The sequence below is a fragment of the Sinohyriopsis cumingii genome, chromosome 5 (genome assembly GCF_028554795.1).
Source record: "Sinohyriopsis cumingii isolate HCF-2022 chromosome 5, ASM2855479v2, whole genome shotgun sequence".
Classification (NCBI taxonomy): Eukaryota; Metazoa; Mollusca; class Bivalvia; order Unionida; family Unionidae; genus Sinohyriopsis; species Sinohyriopsis cumingii.
In genome coordinates, this window is record NC_142965.1 from 22609632 (window position 1) to 22626196 (window position 16565).

At 37.6% G+C, this 16565-nt stretch overlaps 1 protein-coding gene across 2 annotated transcripts in view; it reads right to left on the reverse strand.

Annotated features, from left to right (window-relative positions):
* Positions 1 to 16565, reverse strand: part of LOC149798772 (uncharacterized) — a 98064-nt gene that overhangs the window by 43441 nt on the left and 38058 nt on the right. For both annotated transcript variants that reach the window (XR_016421027.1, XM_089957645.1), the window contains exons 6-8: positions 8600 to 8786; positions 5661 to 5812; positions 3409 to 3486 (exon numbers count right to left, since the gene is read on the reverse strand). Coding sequence is in view for 1 of the 2 variants with exons in the window: in XM_089957645.1 (XP_089813771.1) it covers positions 3409 to 3486; positions 5661 to 5812; positions 8600 to 8786 (417 nt within the window). In the remaining variant the exon portion in view is untranslated. The remainder of the gene's footprint in view (positions 1 to 3408; positions 3487 to 5660; positions 5813 to 8599; positions 8787 to 16565) is intronic.

The window sequence follows — 16565 nt, forward strand, 5'->3', positions numbered from 1 at the left end:
AAGTGTTCTTACAAAATGCATGTTATTTTCAAAGATAAAAACAGCTTTTTTAAATTCAAAGAGTTTTCAAGGTAGTTCAAAACATGTTTTGAAGCCTGGTATCTTCTTAATCTCTGCCCCAAATCAAAGCTACTTGCAAAATGTTTGAAAATTGTGATTGGTGGTAAAGTTATCGTGCAGAAATGATTTGGTTTGTTTTTGGTGTTTTCTGGCACAGCAATACTGAGAGAACCCTATAAGCAAAGATAATTATTAAATTTATCATAGAACCAAACATAAGTATTTAGCCAAAATGCTATACTATTGTGGTGAGACTGGTGAATAATGCTAATATTCTTTGAATGATTTAATCAAGAGGACATTTTTAACAAGACCTCTGTGTTTACATCCAGAAATGCTTGTGTAAGGAGGCCAATAAAATAAAAACTGTTTCTCGCTTCAGACTACTAATGCATACAATTGACCCATACACAGGAATATGCATACAATCTACCCATACACAGGAATATGCATACAATTGACCCATACACAGGAATATGCATACAATCTACCCATACACAGGAATATGCATACAATCTACCCATACACAGGAATATGCATACAATCTACCCATACACAGGAATATGCATACAATCTACCCATACACAGGAATATGCATACAATCTACCCATACACAGGAATATGCATACAATCTACCCATACACAGGAATATGCATACAATCTACCCATACACAGGAATATGCATACAATCTACCCATACACAGGAATATGCATACAATTGACCCATACACAGGAATATGCATACAATCTACCCATACACAGGAATATGCATACAATCTACCCATACACAGGAATATGCATACAATCTACCCATACACAGGAATATGCATACAATTGACCCATACACAGGAATATGCATACAATTGACCCATACACAGGAATATGCATACAATCTACCCATACACAGGAATATGCATACAATTGACCCATACACAGGAATATGCATACAATTGACCCATACACAGGAATATGCATACAATCTACCCATACACAGGAATATGCATTCAATTGACCCATACACAGGAATACGCATACAATTGACCCATACACAGGAATATGCATACTATTGACCCATACACAGGAATATGCATACAATTGAACCATACACAGGAATATGCATACAATTGACCCATACACAGGAATATGCATACAATTGACCCATACACAGGAATATGCATACAATTGACCCATACACAGGAATATGCATACAATTGACCCATACACAGGAATATGCATACAATCTACCCATACACAGGAATATGCATACAATCTACCCATACACAGGAATATGCATACAATTGACCCATACACAGGAATATGCATACAATTGACCCATACACAGGAATATGCATACAATTGACCCATACACAGGAATATGCATACAATCTACCCATACACAGGAATATGCATACAATCTACCCATACACAGGAATATGCATACAATCTACCCATACACAGGAATATGCATACAATTGACCCATATACAGGAATATGCATACAATCTACCCATACACAGGAATATGCATACAATCTACCCATACACAGGAATCTTCTGAAAAATTATGTTAATTGTTTGCAGTAAAAGTTTTCAGCAAATCAGCGACCTTCATTCTTTTAAATACAGTATTTAATATTCAACTATGCATAGGCTGGTTCTGAAGCTCATAAAATAGTGAACTGCCTGTGACCATATGCAAAGGATCTCTGTGTCAAAGTTGAGTTGCCTGTGACCATATGCAAAGAATTTTTGTTTCTAAATTGACTTGGCTGTTATTATGTGCAAAGGATTTTTGTGTCTAAGTTGACTTGGCTGTGACCATATGCAAAGAATTTTTGTGTCAAAGTTGACTTGGCTGTAACCATATGCAAAGAAATTTTGTGTCTAAGTTGAGTTGCCTGTGACCATATGCAAAGGATTTTTGTGTCTAAGTTGAGTTGGCTGTGACTATATGCAAATGATTTTTGTGTCTAAGCTGAGCTGGCTGTGACCATATGCAAAGGATATTTGTGTCAAAGTTGACTTGGCTGTTACCATATGCAAAGGGTCTTTGTGTCAAAGTTGACTTGGCTGTGACCACACCCAAAGGATCTTTGTGTCAAAGTTGAGTTGCCTGTTACCATATGCATCAGGATCTTAGTGACAATCTTGCTCAAATTCTGTTTAGCACTATTTTTAATCAAGTTGCATAAATGTTTATCTTCTTTTTATTAACATAAATCAACCTAACTGTGGAACAACATCATCTGTATGAATTTGAAAGGCATTTACACTTTCTTTAAAATTTATATCAAGTTTGTTAATTGTTGTTTCTTACAAATTATTAAAAGCTTTATCTATTTTTAGAAACAGTAGCCCTATTCAATAGCAGATTGGTATCAACTGTATAAATTTAAAAGTCCCTGATGCCAAAATGCTTTCTGCAAAAGTTGGTCCAATATGCTAAATTGTTTTTGCATAGAAGTCATTTTAAGGTTTTTCCATCTTTTTTTAAAGTTGCCATATTTGATAGTAAATTGGCAACATTTGTATAAATCTGAAATCCCTTATTACCAAATTACTGTCAGTTAAATTTTGACAATTTCAGCTGAGCAATTTCAAAAGGTGCCAAAAATTATGTAGATGTTTTAGGAAGGGTCACAATGAACAATTTTAAAGACCTTTATGCCAGTTTGCTTTACGCAAAATGTGTTCAAATTCTATCAAGTTGTGTTTGAGAAGAAGTTATTGTTAGATATTTCTATTTTTAATAATGGTTGCCATATTTGATGGCGGATCAGAATAATATCAACAAACTAAAAGTTTTTAAAAACCAGGAAGCTTTTCATCAAATTTGATTGAATGCTATTTCTTTTTTCAGGAGTCATTTAGTTATGGTGAATATATTTGATGGTGGATCACCATCCGATTAACAAATCTGAATGAGCTTTTTGCATTATGCCTTCTGTCAAATTTTGTTGAAGTATGTTGAGTAGTTTTTTAGAAGTAATTTAAAGGGATTTCTATTTTTTTTAACTGCTGCCTTATTTGATCATGGATTGGCATCACAACTGAAAGACCTTCAGGCCAGAATGCTGTCAAATTTTATCATGTCTAGTTGAGCAGTTTTTGGGAAGCGAATTAAAGGTTTATCTATTTTTAGTAACTGTAACCATATCCGAGAGCATTTAAACAAATCAGGATGCTCTCAGTCAAACTTGGTCAAATTTTGCAGAGCGATTTTTGAGAAGAAACTGAACAAAGAAACTCTAAATGGATCATACACAACTAATGTGTGACAGATTATGAACTGTACCACAACTGATTTGTTTTAATGGTTACTGTAACCATGGTAATTATTGGGTACTTACATGAGTCTGAATTCTCCAAGGAGTCATATTCTTCTGACTCTTTCTTCACTTTCACCTTATTCACAACAATATTTGTGACTGTAAAAGAAAACAGGTATGCCACAAATTAGGTGCAATATTTACCATGTAAAACAATCTGATTTCATACAATGAAACAAACTGATAAAGGAACTCTATGGGAAAAGTGAAAGACAAAAAAGCAAGTTCAGAAACTGATATCCATTGCATTTTGCAGGCATTTTTATTGAAATCCAAAAATAAGCATGGGATTTATTGTGTGGGAGAGAAAGCGGGTGGGTCTGTAAATTAGGGGCTTTAACTCTGCTAAAAGATGGTGCAGAAGGCTGACAATCAGCAGCATGCCAATTTTTGATGAAATCCAAAAATATATAATTTACTGTGCAAAAACAAAAATGGAAGGGTCTGACAATCAGGCCTTTAAATTTACCAAATGACTACACAGAATGATAGCAATCAGGCATTTTAAATTTACAAAATGATTACACCAAGCAGCATAACAAATTTGCTTGAAATCCAATAATAATACAGGGACTTGAAAACCAATAATAATCAAGGGATTCATTGAAATCCAATAATTATCAATGAATCCAATGAAATCCAAGTATAATAAAGGGATCCACTGAAATCCAAACATAATCACGGGATTCAGTGAAATCCCATAAACATGGGATTCACTGATATCCAATAAACATGGGATTCACTGAAATCCAATAAACCAGGGGTGTCTAAAGTCCAGCCCGCGAGCCAATAACAGCCCGCGGTAACATTTCATACGGCCCACCGCTTCAGTCATATAATGTATTATTTATGGCCCGCTAGCACACGAACCCTTCTCCACTCATTTCTGCCATGGCGATGGATACACACCTATGTACTTGGACTTATGGCACTTATTTTATTAAACTCTTGAATAAGATTTGGTTATAACTGTTGATGTTATGTACCTGTATATGTGGCACAAACAATTATTTTCTGAAAGATCTTTTAAAAGACAAAAGCTGAATTCACTTGTTTTAAACATGAATGATAACAGAAAACTCTGCATTAGTTATAACTTCTGTTTAAAATGACCATGAGGCAAAGATATTTATCTAATTCATGGAAATTTAAGGTATTACATACAGTTCAATGTTATCTGACTCTCCAGATATGATTGAAAGGCATAATAGTGTTTTAGAGTTGTTCATGTCTGCCTGAGTGGCTTATATTTAGTTACATTGCCATTTGAAAAATAAAGATAACTGTGACAATGAAAATTGTTTTATTTATTTATTGCTTATTTGTTTTTTTTTTATTTATTTATTGTTCTATGACAGTGTATATTCGCATGTAACTTTTGTGGTTAAAAAACATCAGAAGGAACTATTGGCCCATGGGCATCTTCACTTTATCAAATCTGGCCCTCTTTGCAAAATGTTTGGACACCACTGCAATAAACATTGGATTTGTCTGAAATTCAACTCAGACAAGGTCTTGTCAATATCTAGCTATATTAAATTTGGCTGAAATTCAACTCAGAGAAGACAAGGTCTTGTCAATATCTAGCTATATTAAGTCTGGCTGAAATTCAACTCAGACATGGTCTTGTCAATATCTAGCTATACTAAATTTGGCTGAAATTCAACTCAGACAAGACAAGGTCTTGTCAATATCTAGCTATATCAAATCTGGCTGAAATTCAACTCAGACAAGACAAGGTCTTGTCAATATCTAGCTATATTAAATCTGGTTGAAATTCAACTCAGACAAGGTCTTGTCAATATCTAGCTATACTAAATTTGGCTGAAATTCAACTCAGACAAGACAAGGTCTTGTCAATATCTAGCTATATCAAATTTGGCTGAAATTCAACTCAGACAAGACAAGGTCTTGTCAATATCTAGCTATACTAAATTTGGCTGAAATTCAATAATAACTAAAGGAGTTATTGTGCAAAAACAAAAGTTTGTGGCTCCAACAATCAGGGGCAATAACTCTACTAAACATAACACAGAATGCTGAGAATCAAACAGAGACAAGGTCTCATCAATACCAGCCTGTATAAAAAAGTTTCTGAACTTATCCAAGAGTGAAAACTTGGGGGAAAAATGGCTCTTTTTACTGTCAGAGTGTACAACTTCAAATAGACTGAATTCATATTACCCTGATACTTTCATTTCGAAAAGCACAATCTCTCCATAATAATTTCTGCATCTTTACTTGTTATATCTGACTATAAAGAACTTGCATACCCTCTGGATGTAACCTTCCACATATCTGTTGAAAAGTGACAATGGAAGGAGCCAATTTTGAGAATTTTTCCTCTGGGAGGGTAATCATCCCTGGTGACATGTTTGGTATGGATGCCAAGCCATCACAACACTTCTGACAGGCCTCTTCTACCCTGGAAAAGGAAAATATACTAAATTTTCTCATGCACAATGCATATCAAACTGTAAAAAACACAGACTAAGATCCACCATCCTAAAATGTCTGGTCTGATGTTTGACATAACATCAAACTAGTTGTTCCCACCCACTAATTTTCATGTATTACCTAGTTTAATGAATGGATTCTCCACCCACTAATTAGTATAATACCTAGTATTTAAATTGTTGCTCCACCCATTATTAGCATACTTAATTTTTAGATTTTATTTGTCTCCTTGCAGGTAAAACAAAATCATGTTGATTGTGAGAGGCTGTTTAAATAGGTGTAAATAGGTGGAGAGGGAAAATACTAATGGTACTGGGAAAAATCACATCTTATTTGACAAAATGATTTTCCACACTCAAGTTTTAATACTTTCTGTCACAATCAAGACCATTATATTCATAAAATCTGTTTGATCCTTTGCAAATATTTCTCAGCAAAACAATTACTAAAATAGATTTCTCACCATATCCATTCCATAAATTTTCGAAGAGCTATCCTGGTTAGCCCATAGAACTTATCATGGGAAATACTTAAATCTGTAAACTGGTCATTGTATAAAACCAACCTAGTTCTTTAAACGAAAAAGTTCAAGTTAAAAACCTGCATAAGACTGATAAACAGCTTTCAGATCCAATCTATAATAATAAGTAAATCCATACATTTTATACCTCTTGGAAGAAGATTATGTGAATTCAGTACAGAAATGCCAAAAGACTGGGCCTACTTATAAAATTCTAAGCCATAAATGATCTGAGTTTTATGAATAAAAGGTACTATACATGTGAAAATATAATCATGTCATCAACATTTGACCATCGCTGATTCTGTCAAATTTCATGAAACAGTTTTTGTAGACTCATGCTAAAATGGATTCAGGATCAGCTTGGAAAATACCAAGTCAAAAAGTGCCATGACTTTCTTAAAACTTGGGCTAACCAAATCAAGATATGACCTTCATAAGGCCCTTTGTGACTTAGAAATTTCAAGTTGGTTCTAAATCCATTTTGGCATGACTGTGTAAAACTTAAAGACTCTGTATTAAGTAGACTGTGCTTTAACAGACTTGGGAATGACACTAGAAATCTCAAATCATAAAGGCAAAACTTTTCATTAAACATGGGCTACATGTATGAAAATCTAATCAGATCATCCATTGAAAGTGTGTCAATTACATGGCACGATTGTACATTCTGTCATGTAAAACATGAATAAATCCATACTGCGCAACCAATAATTTGACCAGAATTAGACGCAAAACTTAGTTCTGTTGTATAATCCCCATGTAATACCCTAATGTCAAAATGTTGATGATTTCATTCCCTTTTGGTCATGAAACAACATTTGGTCTACCATTCTGGATAATGCACTGATCTTTAGTTGTTATGCAACATTTTATTTCATTTGTAATAAAACTGTGTTGAAATGTTTCTCTTTTGTGTTTGATAAATGCTTAATATATGAACACAGCATCTGATCCCATCCCATAATATCATCCTGAAAAAGATTTGATTCAAAGGTGAGGTCCAGTATTTACACTTATTTGGATAAGCACGACATTCTCAAATATCCGTGAGAAGGTTACAATTTACCAAGACATGTGATCAAAATTATGTTTGGCACATAAAAGCTAATTACTGTGCTAATTGCCTTGAAAATACAAAGCTATGTCGATGAAACACTGATCACTGTCTCAAAGAAGTACCAAATACTGTGATGAGAAATAAAACAAAGAACCAAAATAAAAATATGTGGACTCCCATTTAAGCAGAGATGTTATCCCTACAGGTTTGAATGTAACTGATATATTCAATAAAGTTCTCTAAATTTCCATTTTATTTTGCTACAAGGGAGCTCTGGATCAAATTGGATAATTTATATTATCTGATACTGATCACAATTTATATTGTGGTCTGGCTGCTTTTAGTGTTTACACACTGGACTATCATTATTTTGGATATCTGTTGCATCAAAAACAAAGATCCAAGTTTATTTTCCAAGCAAATCAATTGTAAATTTGTTGCATTAACTTGGGTTTTTTAAAAACTTTTATTTCAGAATATCAATAATACCATGAATGATAAACTGACACTCCCAAAAATATGTCATCGGAAAGTGCCCATGGTGAAAACATTTACACTGCTTGAATTAGAACAACTATATATCAGTTTAACCATAAAGAAATGAATAAATGAAGAATTTTTTTTAATTACAACCACTGAATGATTATTACTATGCTAATCATATCTTTCCAAAGTACTGTGGCACTCTGCACAGCTTATATGCTTTTATTCATGACAGAGCGAGAAGAGCAAGTTACCAATCACTTATAGGTATTTTCCTGTTGAGTCATAGAAAAAGAACAATGTGAGATAAAATGATATAAGTTAGAGAAACAATAAAACAACAGGCTTATTAAGGTCTGACAATGTTATTTTTTTAAGTGAGGCTTATCAATAATGGAATTACTATGCAGCAAGCTTTTACGCAACTTCAGTGAAATGCAAAGTCATAAATGGCCATCACTTCGATCATTTATTTATGACCACAATAAAGTGTGCAAAATTTCATGGTTCATAATTTAATAGGTAAATATACTATCATACTATCATAGATCTGATAATGACACATGGACAGACAGCAGAAAAATAATAATCCCCCTTCTGCTATCAGAGTATGGTTATAACAAGTGTATTGAAATTAAACTAGTAATGCACATTTCTCATTCACCAGCAGTGCTAATCTAAACAAAACATACTTCTCTTTAAGGAGGGTGTACTGTGCTTTCCACTGGGGGTCAAATCTGGTCAGGGAGGAAGCTACAGCTTTACAGAGAGGGTTGGCTAGATTCTCCAGTTCACACAATGTCTGTAGTTCACATGACAACTTCTTCACACACGATGCTTCATAATTACTGACATAGGCCACAATTTCATCATGTTTCTCTGGAACATAAGAGTTCAAACTTGTTAAATTCTAATAAATGTAGCTTTGTACTGAGTATACCAGAGGTCATCCATGTCAAAGTTTAAATGTACAACTTCCCACCAACACTGCCACCTCAAGGATACAGCTTGTTTCTGAGCCACCTCAAGGATACAACTTCTTTCTAAGCCACCTCAAGAATATAGCTTGTTTCTGAGCCACTTCAAGAATATTGCTTGTTTCTGAGCCACTTCAAGAATATAGCTTGTTTCTGAGCCACTTCAAGAATATTGCTTGTTTCTGAGCCACTTCAAGGATATAACTTGTTTCTGAGCCACTTCAAGAATATAGCTTGTTTCTGAGCCACTTCAAGGATATAGCTTGTTTCTGAGCCACTTCAAGAATATTGCTTGTTTCTGAGCCACTTCAAGAATATAGATTGTTCCTGAGGCACCTCGATGATACTGCTTGTTTCTGAGCCACCTCAAGGATACAGCTTGTTACTGAGAAAAACCAGGATTCTCAAAACTCACTAATGATCACAAGAAATGACATTTACATTTGTTACTATACACTGCATGTATCTTACATTTACCTTTGTTACAATACACTGCATGTATCTTACATTTACCTTTGTTATAATACACTGCATGTATCTTAGATGCTGATGCTAATCAACCACAATTTGAAAAAAAAACACTCTTCTTCCAAGAGGTGTTTTGACTTAAGTGTGTGGGAACACCAGGCTGTAATACAAAGTAAAGGTGAACAGACTGTAAAGTATACTGGAACCTCAAATGGCCTGAAAATCTCATCAGCTCATCAGAATATAAATATCAATTTACCTATCAAATTTCATTTACTCAGGTCAAGCAGTCCCTGCATTTAATGGGTTTTTGCTTAAGATGTTAAAATAATGAAATCGTTTCTAATCTACTCTTTGTCTTTTATAACATCCTCAAGTTGTTTTATCACTCTGAAACTGCTATTTTGCAAATGGTCTCATCTTTTTCACATCTTTCAATTACAACAATTCTTTTCTCCAGTGTTAAAATTTTTCTGTTTAGTTGGTTAGTTGGAGGCTATGCCATTGTTATTAAGGTCCTAGGTGTTAACGTTATCAATGCTAAATTGTAATAATGACTGTAATCCCTGTTTTGATCAAGCTTTTTGAGGAAATATGGAATATATATATTCATGTACATTGTGTATTTACCAAATGAATGAAATAAAAAGATACAATTATCACATCCAGAAACAGAATCATTTATTCAGAGAAAGAATTCAATGGCTTACTTCACAAACCAACTCTAAAAATAACTGGTGTAACCAGTTGCACCAACTTGATCAGACAACAGCTTGGTGTGTGGAATATAGTCAATGTAACATCAAAAACAAGAAGCAACAAACAATACAAGCCTTTATCAATCAAATAAGGGAAACAATTCTCACTTGCTGGTTTAATCAAGAAAGACCTCATTCACCCCCATGCAACATAGATTAACTCCAAAGATAAACTACCTTGACTTAGCAATACAATGGCAATTGGTGATGTTTACTTTTGCCTGGTTTACAGGTTGTGATAAATTGTCATGTTTACCCCAACCCAGAGTAGCCCCAGTCTGAAACATGTATAATCAAGGTAATTCTGACAAGCCATTGTTTGATGTTAAACATTGCCGAAGGCTAGCACTAATCCGTTACGTAAGATTGCCGTAGCTAGAAGTAGAGAACCGGACATAGGAATTGCAAGGCCGCCCGATAGCCAATTATCACCTACGTGTGGAAATGTTGTCCAAGATCAAAGAAGTTGCCTGAAGAAGCAGGAGTGTCTTAACTTCTTTTCCCTGCAAACAGACAGACAGGTTGAACTGGCCGCTAAGACGATTGGACAGGGTCACAGCGCCACCCAATCAGAATCGAGATGGGGAGAGACCTTGATTTGGGTAGAATGATGTCCCCGCGTCTTCCGGCAAGAATTAGTTCGCTGAGAGAAATTACCCAGAGGAGAGGTTAGCGTAACTCTGAATAGCCATTCGTTATTGGCGGGAAAATCTTAGAGCAGGAGCTTCAAATAAGGTCAGTTGGATATTTGTTCGGTCTATGTGGAATGCGACTGCATTTTAATTGTTGGTCGTATGTATACTTTATTATTCCTAGAATCATAGTAAGAATAATTACTTTGTTTTGTTAACATGTTTGCATATTTTGAAGAAATGAGTTGATATTTGTAAAGAATTATATAGCTTGCTAGCCGTCATAAGAGTTAATATTGTAATTCGCTATGTGGGTATTTTATGTAGACTAACACATGTGTTCATATGATTATAGATTTTGCCATTGTTGAATATTTGTAATGTACAGACATGCGTCTGATTGTTGTCAGACTGTAGTTCCATGAGATTAAATATATATGTGTATATACTGATGTGAAGCAATGTATTGATGTCTGTATGACAATTCGCTGATACCGTGTTATTACTCCAGTGTTTACCATGCAAGAAGTGTGTGGGAATTTCGATGTGTACGCATGCGTGACTGAAACCGTGATAGCTTATCTGATGATTATTTGATGATCTAGTGTGAGGTGAGATTCGATAAAGCATATGTTAACGCCTTTGAAGCTTTGAGGGACAGACCAGTTACAGTTTGGTCCCGTAGTCTCAGATAGAGAGACGGAGGAAAGGAGAAGAAAGGAGAGAAGAAAGGTGAAGTTGAAGTCTGGGAGCAAAATTGGAGGAGGAGATAGTAGAGAGGGAAACGGAGACGAAGGAGGAGTTAGAGGACTGGAAAGAAGGAAGGAATTAGCAGGAAAGAAAGAGATGAGTAGATGCAAGGACAGGGGGAAAATCAAACTCACACTGTAAATCACGGGATGAATTAGGCTGTCATGTGGTCGAGGGAAAGACGAGTGATTGGAAGTTATCGTTTTTAAATTATCGAATTTATTAAATTGTTATTGATTGAATTTTATCTTTGTGTTCTTATAATTTAGCCATCGGCATAGCTGAATGGGGGCTCAGAGCTGTAAATCTACCTCGTCACTAATTTAACTTTCTAACCTCACGAGCCAGGGTGGAACTTCCATCATAATTTAATTAAATTATATTGGAAGAACCCCACCCCAATGCATGCAAACACCACAGTGGGTGCTTCGTCCAAGATTTGAATTAGACATAAATATTATTTTACGACCTAAAGTTTATTTGTTAGGAAGTATTAGTGAACAGTGTGAGATATTTTCCATCCTGTGTATTTTGAATTTTTATGATTTTCTCATCTTGTGTTTGTTATATTTGATATTTGCATGCTTGGTAGATCTTTAATTACTTGCAGTAATTGTGAAGCAAATATCGAGCAAATATCTTACCTGAACGAAATTAGTTGCTGTCAACAGGTAAGTATTTGGCTGGGAACTTGTAATATCTGTCCATTGTTAGTAAGGTCGAGACAAGGTATCACTTCCTATTAGTATAACAATATGGCTACAGAAAGGCAAATGATAAAGGAGTACCGTGCCATGGGTTCGGAAGATCTCGGGCACGAGGGAGATCAATTGGCAGCATTTATTGAAGAAAGAATCAAGGAATGGAAGGCAGAAAAAGCAGCGGAGAAGGTGCTGGCTAAGATGGCAGTGGACCGAGAGCAAGAGCTGGCCAAGATAGCAGCGGACCGAGAGCTGGAGCTGGCCAAGATAACCGCCAAAAGAGAAACACAGAAAGAGCTAGGGATGGCCAGACTGGCTCACACTCTCGAAATGGAGAAGGTCAGGTTAGCGGCTAGGCACAATGATAGGGACGATGCCAGCACCAGTTCTGGAGGGACCGGACAACCTTTCATCGACCACCGAATGGTCCAGATAAGTATGCCGTGGTTCAGTGATAAGGAGGAATCTGCCAATGATTTTCTTGTTCAGTTTGAGAAACTCGCTCACGCTCATAAAATTCCTGAGCAACATTGGGCGATTAATGTCTCAGCTTTTTTGCAAGGTGCAGCTCGTGAAGTCTACCATGGCTTAGCTGCAGACAATGCTGACGACTATAATGCGCTCAAGAAGGCCCTTCTTTGCCATTATCGGCTGACCACCGAAACATACCGTAAACTTTTTCGGGACTCGACAAAAAAGGCAACACAGACCCACTCTCAATTCCACACCCGTGTTCGAGGGTTATTTGAGAAGTGGATGAAGATGGCCGAAGTCGAACGATCGTACGATGGGCTACGCGAGGTTATACTCATGGAACATGTCCTGAGTACTTACCGTCACGAGTTGACGGTCTTCCTAGCAGAGAGAGCACCGGACGCTCGAAGAGATCGCTACATGGCGGAGCGATACGAGCAGGCACGCTCGAAAAGTGGAGGTTCCGGGGGTGCGGACTGACCCCGACCCACTAAGTCACGCCGTGTGGTTGAGGTAGAGCCAGCTGTCTGTAACCATCAGGGCGACGGGAGGATCAGAGGGGGATCTACAGGTAAGGATGCCAACCATAGACCTGGACAGGCCTCACCCACGAAAGCGACACTTGCAGGTCGGCGAGGGCCACCGACATGTTACAAATGCAAGCGCCCGGGGCATATTGCCAGGGACTGTCCCAAGGGCAGGCAGACCCAAGTGAATGCCATCGCTAGGAAGGAGTGCGAGCCGGAGGCAAGCTGTAACCCAGCCAACCTTGCGTCTGCTACTGTCAACGGAGAAGGTGCCACCATCTTGTATGACACTGGGTGTAGCGTCCTAGCCCTTGTCAACAAGAAGTATGTTAAGCCAGAGGATTACACAGGGGAGGTAATCGAAGTTCAGTACGCGAACAGCACGCGTGACTCATTGCCAGTGGCTGTCATTGACCTCGATTCACCGTACATGAAGGGGAAAACTGAGGCTGCGTGCTTGGATGGTTTATCACATGACATCATACTGGGAAGTCGTTATGTGTTGCCACAACTGAACCCCGAAACCTGCACACCGATGCCGGTGAGTACTGTGGAAACCAGGTCCAAGAGTCGACAGATGAAAGCAAAGCCAATGGAAGTTACATCGACACCGGTGAGTAAAGTTCTACCAGCCGAATTAAGGAAGCTGCAGCAGGAGGATGCAACTCTGGCGCGGTTGCACAAATATGCTGCAGAAGGAACGGAGAAAGAAACTCCGAATGGCGCGGTGAAGTTTGAGTACAAGAAAGGGATCGTGTATCATCACGCCAGGAAAGGCCGCAAACACTTTAAGCAAGTCGTCGTGCCGAAACAGAAGCGAGGCGAAGTGTTAAAACTCGCGCACGAAAGTCTCATGAGTGGACACATGGGAATTGCCAAGACGCGTGACCGTCTTGTCAAAGAATTCTACTGGCCAGGGGTCCAGGGAGACGTTAAGCAGTTCTGTCTCTCCTGTGACAAGCGTCAGAGAATGGTACCGAAAACGGATCATCGACCCGTCCCCTTGGGGAGTAACCCTGTTATTGATGAACCATTTCGATGCATCGCGATGGACTTAATAGGACCGATAAAACCTGCGTCGTCGCACAGAAATCGTTATATGTTGTGTACGGCAGTCGGAAGCTGTCAGCTGCCGAGAAGAACTACTCCGTATCGGAGAGAGAATGCCTCGGAATCGCGTTCGGGATATCACGGTTCGAGCAGTACTTATACGGGCGGAAGTTCATATTGGAGACCGACCACCAACCACTCGCGTATCTCGCGCAGGCGAAATTGTCGAATGGACGATTGATGCGATGGTCGCTGTTCTTACAGCAGTACCAGATGCAGATCGGGTACGTGAAAGGAACTGAGAACGTAGGCACCGATTTCATGAGCAGGAGCGCTGAAATGGTATAGATCGTTGTGTATATGTATGTATATATATATATATATATATATATATATATATATATATATATATATATATATATTCATGTTTATACTCAGTGTGTAGCATCGCGATAATTTTCTTCTTTATTTCGTGTATTAATGCCTTTGCATTTGAAGTAATTTTGAGGGAATAAAATCCCGATTTTATTCTCAAGCATGGGGGGGTGTCATGTTTACCCCGACCCAGAGTAGCCCCAGTCTGAAACATGTATAATCAAGGTAATTCTGACAAGCCATTGTTTGATGTTAAACACTGATGAAGGCTAGCACTAATCCATTAAGTAAAATTGCCGTAGCTAGAAGTGGAGACCCGGACATAGGAATTGCAAGGCCGCCCGATAGCCAATTATCACCTACGTGTGGAAATGTTGTCCAAGATCAAAGAAGTTGCCTGAAGAAGCAGGAGTGTCTTAACTTCTTTTCCCTGCAAACAGACAGACAGGTTGAACTGGCCGCTAAGACGATTGGACAGGGTCACAGCGCCACCCAATTAGAATCGAGATGGGGAGAGACCTTGATTTGGGTAGAATGATGTCCCCGCGTCTTCCGGCAAGAATTAGTTCGCTGAGAGAAATTACCCAGAGGAGAGGTTAGCATAACTCCGAATAGCCATTCGTTATTGGCGGGAAAATCTTAGAGCAGGAAATTCTAAGTAGAGAGCTTCAAATAAGGTCAGTGGGATATTTGTTCAGTCTTTGTGGAATGTGACTGCATTTTAATTGTAGGTCGTATGTATACTTTATTATTCCTGGAATTGTAGTATGAATAATTACTTTGTTTTGTTAATATGTTTGCATATTTTGAAGAAATGAGTTCATATTTGTAAAGAATTATATAGCTTGCTAGCCGTCGTAAGAGTTAATATTGTAATTCACTATGTGGGTATTTTATAGTAGACTAACACATGTGTTCATATGATTATAGATTTTGCCATTGTTGAATATTTGTAATGTACAGACATGCGTCTGATTGTTGTCAGATTGTAGTACCATGAGATTAAATATATATGTGTATATACTGATGTGATGCAATGTATTGATGTCTGTATGACAATTCGCTGATACCGTGTTATTACTCCAGTGTTTACCATGCAAGAAGTGTGTGGGAATTTTGATGTGTACGCATGCGTGACCGAAACCATGATAGCTTATCTAATGATTAATTGATGATCTAGTGTGAGGTGAGATTTGATAAAGCATATGTTTACGCCTTGTGGTTTTTCACAGGAAGCTTTGAGGGACAGACCAGTTACAGTTTGGTCCCGTAGTCTCAGATAGAGAGACGGAGGAAAGGAGAAGAAAGGAGAGAAGAAAGGTGAAGTTGAAGTCTGGGAGCGAAATTGGAGGAGGAGATAATAGAGAGGGAAAGGAGAAGAAAGGAGAAGTTGAAGTCTGGGAGCGAAATTGGAGATAGTAGAGAGGGAAACAGAGACGAAGGATTAGTTAGAGGATTGGAAAGAAGGAAGAAATTAGCGGGAAAGAAAGAGATGAGTAGATGCAAGGACAGGGGGAAAATCGAACTCACACTGTAAATCACGCGACGAATTAGGCTGTCACGTGGTCGAGGGAAAGACAAGTGATTGGAAGTTATCGTTTTTAAATTATCGAATTTATTAAATTGTTATTGATTGAATTTCATCTTCATGTTCTTATAATTTGGCCGTCGGCATAGCTGACTGGGGGCTCAGAGCTGTAAATCTACCTCGTCACTAATTTAACTTTCTAACCTCACGAGCCAGGATGGAACTTCCATCATAATTTAATTAAATTATATTGGAAGAATCCCACCCCAATGCGTGCAAACACCACATAAATGTCACTATATGACTGACCTGGCAAAGTTACCAACAGGATTTTCATCATGCTGGAACAATCTGGTTTACAATGTACAATATCAAACACAACATGCATGACCTACATCATTTCATAAATCAGTGGCAA